General features: G+C 50.9%; 2 protein-coding genes and 1 non-coding gene across 3 annotated transcripts; 2 read left to right on the top strand and 1 right to left on the bottom strand.

The window, feature by feature from the left end:
* Positions 1-748: 748 nt before the first annotated feature.
* Positions 749-821, bottom strand: Trnar-ucu (transfer RNA arginine (anticodon UCU)). The gene has a single exon. It is a non-coding gene; the product is annotated as a tRNA-Arg (tRNA).
* A 1,953-nt stretch (positions 822-2,774) lies between these two features.
* Positions 2,775-5,067, top strand: LOC113205512 (facilitated trehalose transporter Tret1-like). Its single transcript, XM_052277074.1, has 6 exons — positions 2,775-2,979; positions 3,051-3,354; positions 3,595-3,827; positions 3,908-4,099; positions 4,337-4,812; positions 4,895-5,067. Exons 1-6 carry the CDS (start codon positions 2,775-2,777, stop codon positions 5,009-5,011), a joined length of 1,527 nt encoding a protein of 508 aa, XP_052133034.1. The 3' UTR covers positions 5,012-5,067.
* Positions 5,068-6,061: 994 nt separating this feature from the next.
* Positions 6,062-8,554, top strand: LOC113205534 (vesicle-trafficking protein SEC22a). The gene is made up of 6 exons (XM_026421199.2): positions 6,062-6,450; positions 6,532-6,695; positions 6,789-6,962; positions 7,065-7,186; positions 7,306-7,377; positions 7,464-8,554. Exons 1-6 carry the CDS (start codon positions 6,269-6,271, stop codon positions 7,662-7,664), a joined length of 915 nt encoding a protein of 304 aa, XP_026276984.1. The 5' UTR covers positions 6,062-6,268; the 3' UTR covers positions 7,665-8,554.
* Positions 8,555-9,539: the final 985 nt, after the last annotated feature.

Below are 9,539 nucleotides of genomic sequence, written 5' to 3'. Positions count from 1 at the left end.
GGGGGGGGTAGGAGTCGCGTGCCGTGATTCCACGGCTGATGGACGGGGGCTCGCGCCGCGGCTGTCCTCCTCCGCTCGCTGGGGAGATTGGTCGAGACAAACGATGTGTTTTATTGAGGGATTAGTAGCAATCTGCGTATCATTGCCTCGCTGCAGAACGGCTCTCCCTCCCCCACCCACTCTCACAAGAGCGGGGACCCCGTGCCAAAGTGGGCGCGCGGCACGGGACGTACGTCGACCATACGCTCTAATAACGCAACTTCAAATTGCAGACAGCGTCCCGAATGTTGCTATATTTTCGGACACGGCACATTTCTTCGCGATACGCTGCGCAATAAGGATGGAGACCAGAGAGAACGCCCGCTCTCCTCCGATTCATTCTTCACATTCCGGTAGCACGGCGCCTGTGGAACTCGGGTTAGGCCACCCCGCAGTACACGCATGCCGTGCAGGCGAGATGTGGCCTACCCATCAGACGCCATGGGAGTTGATCATAGGCTGAAATTTGCAATTCCTTTGAGGCGACAGACGGACGTCGAGGGCGTACTTTCTGTATGGCCCCACATGCTGCGTTTGTTGACGGACACAATCGGTTGGGGGTCATCGTGGCGTTCATAACATTGAAAGGCGATTAGAAGTCACGAAGCTCTGCCGGTCGCGAATCGCCGCACAGCGTTCGGTGGGGGAAAACTTTGCCTTCTGGCAGAGACACAGACAGTCTTAGGGAGTAGGGACTGTCTAAAAATATCATCCCTGGCGGGGATCGAACCCGCGACCTTTGGATTAGAAGTCCAACGCGCTATCCTCTGCGCCACAGAGACCGCCGAGGTCACTTCGGAGCGGGGAGTGCTGCCGATACTAGCATCGAGTATGAGCCCCCCCCCCCCTCGCCAAAAGGGTCCCCTTATCGGAGGTATCCAGACGACAGCCGGGGGAGGGGGGAGGGGGCGCCCACGCCTGGCGGCGAGTAGCTCGGCCGTACAACAAGCTCGAGAGGCGAGCACCGCCGCGACACCCGTAAATTGCTGTGTGACCACAGGATTTCTTGAGGAGGGGGACTTCCCCTCAGCCTACATCATTATTTGCGTTTTTTCTTCTTTTTTTGCGCCACAGCCCACTTACTTGCTGTAGTAGGCGCGGTGGTTAGGGCTCACCACCGCCGGCTGACCGGGCCGGGCCAGGCTGGGGCCCCCCGGCCCCGGCACCGCCCAGCAGCACGCCGCCGCTACCGCCGCCTCCACGTGGGATTTTTGCGCGGAAGAGCGGCGAGGAGGACACCGCGCTCTGTGTGTCGCGCAGAGAGCCCCTCGTCGCGTCAGCACCGCGTAACGCCTGTCCGTCTCACGCGAACCAGCGGGGCAGAACACGCCACGACCAGCAGAGAGTCGCCACGGTCGGGGCGAGGTCGGCGATAGCCTCCAGGAATCTGACGGCAACGTGCAAGCTTGTCGGCTCCGGGCCAGAAAATGGCCTCGGCGGCCTCTTACCTGACTCGTGAACTACTTACTCCGACAGCTGGATTCCGTATCGACGGCCCCGTGCAAAACCGTCCTATCTCTTTCGCTACCGCGAAAAGGCCATCCTATCAGTTTGGCTGCCTGGAGAGACTATCCTATCTGCTTTTTGACGCCCTCTTCAGCGCTGCCAGCGCTGGCAAAGGGGGAAGGGGGTGGGGTGGGGTGAAGAGCCATGGCTCGTCCAGACGGGCTTGCCACCCATCTGTCACCCCAGGAATGAGATACGACTTGTGCAGAGTGACAGAAGGTGCCCAGTAAAGTTGGCGACCCATTCTGCTGTATCAGTAAGAGCGCCGGGGCGGGGGAAGGGGGGGGGGGTCGCGAAACGAAGGTTCACACCTGATGGCGACCATGGTGACACTGATGACCTCCCAAATCACCTCTGTAGGCCGACGCGTTGTAATTGGTGCACGCTTCGGGAGCGGATTATAATGAGAAGGACGAGGCTCGCCATCTCGGTCCACCAGCGGGGGTCACGGGGCAGCAGGACCCACTGCGCACCGCGAATAAGTACGAAAGAACACACCCAGTAAAAAGTTTGCCTGCTCCTCTAGCATAAATTGATGCGTAGATCGGCCACCGCACCAATGCGTACTGGCTCTAGTAACCGATGGGGGAGATGGACTGAGTTTCTGGACACTGGGAAAAGGGAGAAAGCTGAGTGACCATTTTACTGTGTGACTATTTCGAATGCGAGATATGAGCTATGAGCATCACCTTCGATCAAGGTTCCATTATGAGAGGACGATGTATAAATGCTTAGATTGGCTGTAATATGCTTGCCGTAAAACAAGCCTAGCCTATGCGAGATCCAAGCATCAGATACTCGATCCTAGCAAACATTTCTCTGGGTGCACCGGCCGATAGAGGAGAAGAGAGCTGCGGCCAGGGCCAAGGCTGGGGCGGTTCCAGACATGTTTTCCAGGAATCCGCTTTTACCCGGCGCGTGCAGAGCAGAGCCACCGTAGATCGTCGGCCCCGCGAATAGATTCCGTCCGCCGCAAACTCCCACCAAAGCCAGGGGGTGGCGGTTTACTCCCCAAAATTAGGCAACCCACTTGCACCTCTCACCATTTACTCTTCTCGTGTGCACAGCCTCGACGCGGCCCGGTTCAGCCCCGAGAAGACCCGGCTCGAGGATCATTCGGATGAAGCGCCGAAGACGTGGCGCCGAGCGCTGCCGCAGGTGAGTGAATGAGAGCCTTCCCTTCGACGTCAGCGAGGGCCCCGGCCCCTTGACCTCGGTCGCGGTGCTGGATGGTCGCAACTACCCGCCCCTTTGCCCCGCAGCTGCTCGCGTGCTCGGCCAAGAACATGATCCTCCTCAGCTACGGCATGTCGCTGGGCTTCGTGACCATCGCCATCCCGGCGCTGGAGGCTCACAGCGCGGCCAACGGCACTGCCGACGGCTCGGTCGAGTCGGAGTCGGTCACCTTGTCCAAGCCCCAAATATCGTGGTTCGGTGAGTAGCCTAACGCGCGCGCCACTTTCCGTACATGTATGTAGCCGCGCTCTAAGGCGTCATGCTTCCAGGCAGCATCAACTGGATCATGGTGGCCGTCGGGGGCATCGTGTCGGGGCCGTTCGCCACCCCGTGGGGCCGGAAGCCCGCCATGATCGCCGTCAACTTCTGCTTCGTGGTGGGCTACCTCGTGTTCTACCTGGCGGAGAGCGTGTCCGTGCTCTACCTGGCGCAGGCGGTCTGCGGCTTCGGCGGTGGCCTGCTCGAGGCCCCCGTCCTCACATACATCGCCGAGATCGCCGAGCCGCACCTCCGTGGCGCCATGTCCGCCTCCACCACGGCCGTCCTCATCCTGGGGCTGTTTATCGACTTCAGGTATGTGTGCTCCTGCCTTGGCCTGGCCTGGCCGCTGGCCGCGCCTGCACAAAGGGAACGCGGTTTTGTGGGAATGACACCAAGCGATGTCAGTGGCAAAATTTGGTCGTTTTGGCGTGTACTGTACTGACGTCAATTTGACATCGAGTGATGTCATTTGATATCAAAATGACGTCGAATCAGGCCACCAAAATGACGAAACCTTTAGCACTGACACCACTACTTGACCCTCTCGTGCAGCCTGGGGTCGGTGCTGCACTGGCGCACCGTGGCGCTGCTCAACATCGCGGCCCCCGTGCTGGCCGTCATCTCGCTCTGCTTCGTGCCCGAGAGCCCCCACTGGCTGGTGGGGCAGGGCCGCGTGGAGGACGCCCGCCGCGCGCTGTGCTGGCTGCGGGGCTGGGCGCAGCCCGAGGACGTGGCCCACGAGATGGCGATGCTGGAGCGCACCCTTAAGGGCGGCGGCGCGTCCGGTGAGTAAGCGCGCGCATATTTCAAACGCGTCAAACACAATGACAACAATTTCCAAATGCATATTTCTTTTGTTCTGCAGAGAAGAGGCCGTCGCCGCTGCCCTCTTTGACGCAGCTACGGCAGCGCACCTTCCTAGTGCCCTTCTGCTTGGTGGTGTACGCGTTCTTCGTCGGCCATTGGTCGGGGATGACGCCGCTGCAGACCTTTGCCGTTAGCATCTTCACCACGGTCGGCACTCCCATCAACAAGTACCATGCGACGGTTCTGATAGGTAATTTGTCATCATGGCTGGATCCGCGGCTGGATCAAAAAACTTGGGGTCACCCAGAGGCCACGGCGGCTAGAAGTCGAGTCCATGATATGACCTTGCTGTGGCATCTCGAGTTTTTCCACCTGGGGCCGGCCCGCCCGCTCGGGTGTGGTGTGTGTGAGGCTGCTGGGCTTGGGAGATTCACTTATTTCCACCCCCTATCCCCCAAACCTGATGATGGTCCTGTTCGTTTGCCAGGACTCGTGGAGCTGACGGGCACCATCGCCTGCGTGGCGCTGGTCCACTACACGGGCAAGCGCCCCCTGGCCCTCATGTCGACGCTGGGCGCGGGCGTGTGCTTCGTGGTGGCCGCCAGCTACGTGCACGTCATGGGGGAGGCGGGCCCCGACGCGGAGGGCAGCGGGCCGTACTCGTGGCTGCCCATGGCGGCGCTGGTCGTCTCGGCCTTCATCTCGCACGCGGGCATCCGCATCCTGCCCTGGATGCTCATCGGGGAGGTGTACACGCCCGACATCAAGGGCTTCGCGAGCGGCGCGAGCGGCTGCATGGGCTACGTGATCGGCTTCTCCGCCAACAAGTCCTTCTTCTTCCTGCAGGAGCACCTCACTCTGCCGGGAACGTTCTGGCTTTACGGTGCTGTGGCGCTCAGCGGTACTGTTGTCATGTACTTCTTCCTACCAGAGACCGAAGGACACCACCTGCACGAGATCCTGGTAGGACGCAAGTGCTGCCCCTCGACTTTCTTTCTCAGTTATGAGAACAAAAGTCAAACGTTATTTTGTTTTCAACTTTCAGGAACATTTCAATGGGGAGCGCGTTCTACGTTCCAAGGGCGGACAGAAGAAAGTATCGAATTGCGAGAAGTGGGCAGCTGACAACCCTGCAATCGAACCTGTAGAATCCAGACTATGACATTTCCTGCGTTGTTGACCTGTTGCTAAATTAAAATAAATCTCTGTTCTAAAGAATTCACTTGTTCTATTCGATCATTTTATCATAATTATCCAGTGATAACTGTTTTCGTTAAATGCCCCTAAAATGAACGTTCCCTTGTAGGCGCAGCCCTTGTTGCACTACTAGGCCCGCCGTGGGCACTCAGGCCGGGCCACCGGTCCAACACAGCTGCTTGGCGGGCTTGCCTACCCCGTGTGTTGCAGGCGCTATCGTTAGCGACCTTCTCTAAGACCACACATAAATTTCGTCCGTCTTTCTCCCCTACAAAATTGCAAAGTTCAGCAAATGCATGCATGCTCCCACGGCGCCCGATAGGTAGGTAACTTCTCGCCTGCAGGACACGTGCGTACTGCGGGGTGGCCTACCCTGCGTCTCGCAGGCACCGAGCTCCCGTTATTTCCCGAATGAATCTGAGGAAAGCGGACGCACTTTCTGGACAATCTGTATGGGGCTACTTATGGCCGTTGTGTATGGATTGTTCTATTCACCGATTTTTGGTCACTGTTCTAGAGCCACTTAAGGTGCCTCCAACGCGCGGGGTGGCACGCCTGCTAAGAAGCGATGTGAAGTTGGTGCTGGTGCTAGTGCTGGTGGCCCAGGCCTGAGCGCAGCAACAAGGCCAGCCTAGCTGCACCTACAGGGTCGGAAAATGCATTCGAAACATTTGGACGTAATACAGTATGGTCATCACGACAGCCAGCGCGCATTCGAGGAAACATTTTAACTTGAAATATACGATAGTGGGTTGCTTTAGGCATCAGGGGTACCGGGGTACGTAACCCGGGGTACGTTACCCACCGGGGTACGTTACCCACCGGGGTAGGTACCTCGGTTCCCCTGCTGGATAAGGCTAGAAACTTATTCCTTGCAGTCTCCGCCCCTCCGCCCCCGTTTGAAATGCGCGGTCGATGAAACGGAAACGTAAAATTTCGTAACGCAGAACTTCTCATACACTGACGTCTTATTTCTATTTCTCCCGTATGACCACTTTCGGACGCCGGGAGCAGCCGGGAGAATTTAGGGGGTGAAGGTGAAGAATGGTGGAAAAAAATTTGTAAACAGCAGACGCATTTGGCACATCAACAATTACACGTACTCAGAAAAAAGGCACTTACACCCTTCGTCACTTCATGGTTTTCTAGTGTTTTGTGGTTTGCAGACATTAGTAGGCTACGTTAATCACGTCCCTTGCACTAAAGGCCATCTAGCTGCATAATGATCCTATACACTATGATCGTCCGGTCGAAAGATGGACTGGCTCTGTCAGCATCTACCGACTTTAACGATGAAGGTTTACGAGATGTCAAAGAAAGCAAAAAATACCTGAAAATTTTGGCAAAAAAGACATTTCAATTTCCTGACAGATGTATGCTTAGCACAGGAAATCATACTATATAGTAAGTATCACAGAGGTTATCTTCCCTTGCATTACAGATATTTTTTCAATTATTTTTGTTAATGCAATACTTTATTTTCAGTTTGCTGACTGCGCTTGGCGTGTCATATTTAGCCCTGAGTGATTTATCTTACCCAACTGTACTAGGTTTCAGTTTTTTAAACGAATTAATGAAAGAATTTCTGGGAAAATATCTAGCTTTGACTGTTAATCAAGCAAGAAGACCGTACTCCTTCATTGAATTTAGTAAGAAATTGTTCCCTGTTAAGGACATTTTATCATATTTTTTCACTTTTATTTTTTCACTGCCATATATACATGTGTTTTCTTTAAAACCAGATAACATTATACACTCAGCTCGTCAAAGATATAACAAACCTCAAAGTTTGTCAACAAGAATTAATTTGGCTGAACTGAGTGAAGAAATACGCCTTCGTCCTCCACACATAATTACACTTGCAGAAGTTCAACCTTTAAACGGCTTTCACACAATCAATGTTTCAAAGGCTTCAGGTAATGTTAACTTTTAAGACAATATTTGACTTGTCAAATTATTATTTAAAAATTGTTACGGTTGAAGCACGTATTTTAACTCTTTGATTTTGTTCAATACAGTTGGACCTCCTTTGAGGCTTGAGCCTGTTTCTTGGTTTGGATACGGAATCACTTTAATAGCTGTATTACTTTCTCTTATTGATATTTTAAGAGCAGAGGCTGCCAGCAACTATAGTTTTGATGTAAGTATTCATATATGTAATATAGTTACCGTCTACCAGAAACATCTGGGTATTTCTGTTCTTGTGTGAATTGTTTTAAATTTCAATTTTTTTAAATTTGGTTGTGTTGGGGTTTTTAGGATTTTGATGGGCCAGGTGTTGCATTTCATTCTATTATATTTGCGGTTGAGGCAGTCATTAGAATATTGCAGGTTAGTACAAAATAATGTTGTTTCTGTATGTACCTATTGTGTTAACTATAATTTTATTTACGCCCTCCTCTTTGTTTCTTTTCTAGGTGGCAATATTTTGGCATGGAGGTAAAAGATATCTAAAATACATGTGGATAAGTGTTGCAGTTCTCCTGTTGTCTGGTGTGTCTGTTTATGACTTAAGAGATAGATGGCAAAATGGGTTGCGGTTGTTTGTAACCGGAGCTTTAGTGTATTTAACAATCTGTAGAAAACATGAATTGCGTCTCCCTGACTATAATGTGTAATTAGAAATACCGTAATTCATGTGTGTCTGCACAACTTCCTACCATGAGATTTCAATTTATAGCGTACAAGATATTATCTTTTGTATAAGATTTGTCACTATGCAAAAAAATATTCTAGATAACTATTAATTACTTCAATGAACCAAGTCTTAATCAGCTCAGATATGTAAACTATTTTACCTCACCACAAACATGTATTTCTCTAAATTTTATGTATCTCATGAGAAGTGAGTGCTCCACCTTGGAGTCCTCCTTATTTATGTAAGACTGTCTTTGTAGTAATGGAACCTCAATCATCAGATTAGCTATGTACTTGCAGGTTGTGGACCTGTGATTGACACTCCTTTTGTAATTAACCAATCAACTCTCTTCATCTCATTGATATACATCACGTATTTTCATATCTTTGTATCAATAAGTTTTATTTCCCGATTCAGACACCAATCACTGGAAATATGCATTCCTGACCATGAATTCATGCAGTTTCGGTTTAGCGTTACTCGCATTTTTCTTCATTCCTGTTTCTAGTCCTGTGATAATTTTTCAGTTATTTTATTATCTTTGTTGACATATATTTTCAACCGTCGAGGTATTTTGCTTGCTGTGGGATATGAGAATGACTTTAATTTGTGTGGACTGTTTTCTATTGTTATGAATTGGGTGATTGTTTGTAACTACTGTAGTTTGTGATTCTGCAGTTGACTGCTTCATTCATGGCAGCTCCATGAACAGTATGGGAACAATCTGCAGTAAAATTGTTTGCTATCAGTACTTGTAAAATTACAGTTTTGACCTGTGTGTCAATGAAATGTGCCTTTATTGCACTTGTTGAATTTTGAAAGTTTTACATCCGCCAAGGACGTATTAAATAATAATTGTTATTTTCATGATTTTTCTTCTCTTATAAAATTCAGTACATTTCCAATTCAAATTTAGCGGGTCCCAACGGCCTTCACCCTTCTTTCCCCCACTCCTTCCGCCCTCCCCCTCCCCTTTTTCCTGTGTACGTGACGTGTGCCCGCAGTCCGAAGTGAATGGTGGATGCGGTGGATGTAGCGATTGTTGTGACGAGCTCCGAAAGAAGGCAAAGGTCACCAATTTAGTCTCACAGCTGGCGTTATCTCTGCTCCCGACCTAAGGTTATCTCGGCCACCATGTATAATCTGTGTCGGCAAGCCCAACGCGTCAAGAGGTAAACACAAGATAAGCTCGGGGGGAAATCAGGAAGCGGGTGTCCGATAGCGGCATTATAAGAAACAGAAATCGATCAAATTCTCTTGGGTGGCATCTGCGGGAACCCGTTATCTTGGGGATGCTGTACTGTTTGAGAGCCGGCTGCCCTGGCCCTTCGGGGTCAAATCAATTTAGAAGGATGGCAGTCTCTACTTCAACGGGTAGGCGCTGTTCGACGAACTGGTCAAAGAAGGGTTAGGGGGGCGGGGGAAAGGGAAGGGTTTCATATTTTCTTGATAAAGTTTTACATTGCACTTCCTTTAATGGGCTTTAAGTATATGGTAAATGCGACCAGTTAAGAGATTCATCCCCATTTATTTCTCACAATTGTCATTGTTGTGGTACACATCTAAGTATTTTTAACCAAGGATTGCCCTTGTCACTTAAGCCAGTGTCTTTTGGCACCTATAATGTGATAGTTAACACCTGTGTTCTCCCTTTGAGCTGCCATCTGGGCATGTCTTCTCTGACCTTCTGCCATGGCCCACCTGTTTACATGTCAGTCTTAATTACTCAAGGACCTATCTGTCAGCTGATCCGGGATCAGCTATAATGACTTCCAGCATAACTAGTTAAGTGTTATGCTTCCATTGCTTTTACTATTTTATTGTATATTTCCATTTTTTCCCTTCCTTTTTTTTT

Source organism: Frankliniella occidentalis, unplaced genomic scaffold (assembly GCF_000697945.3).
Source record: "Frankliniella occidentalis isolate FOCC.00 unplaced genomic scaffold, Focc_3.1 Scaffold5639, whole genome shotgun sequence".
Lineage (NCBI taxonomy): Eukaryota > Metazoa > Arthropoda > Insecta > Thysanoptera > Thripidae > Frankliniella > Frankliniella occidentalis.
The sequence above is the reverse complement of the archived record's forward strand: the minus strand, read 5'-3'. Positions and strand labels throughout refer to the sequence as shown.

What these genes read in the sequence shown, in the direction of transcription:
- LOC113205512 (XM_052277074.1), top strand. Translation starts at nt 2,775, where the DNA reads ATGGTCGCAACTACCCGCCCCTTTGCCCCGCAGCTGCTCGCGTGCTCG. An exon ending in GCCCCAAATATCGTGGTTCG is followed by an intron (nt 2,980 to 3,050) that starts GTGAGTAGCCTA and finishes TCATGCTTCCAG; the next exon opens with GCAGCATCAACTGGATCATG. An exon ending in CCATGCGACGGTTCTGATAG is followed by an intron (nt 4,100 to 4,336) that starts GTAATTTGTCAT and finishes TTCGTTTGCCAG; the next exon opens with GACTCGTGGAGCTGACGGGC.
- LOC113205534 (XM_026421199.2), top strand. Translation starts at nt 6,269, where the DNA reads ATGATCCTATACACTATGATCGTCCGGTCGAAAGATGGACTGGCTCTG. An exon ending in ACAGGAAATCATACTATATA is followed by an intron (nt 6,451 to 6,531) that starts GTAAGTATCACA and finishes CTTTATTTTCAG; the next exon opens with TTTGCTGACTGCGCTTGGCG. An exon ending in CCAGCAACTATAGTTTTGAT is followed by an intron (nt 7,187 to 7,305) that starts GTAAGTATTCAT and finishes TGGGGTTTTTAG; the next exon opens with GATTTTGATGGGCCAGGTGT.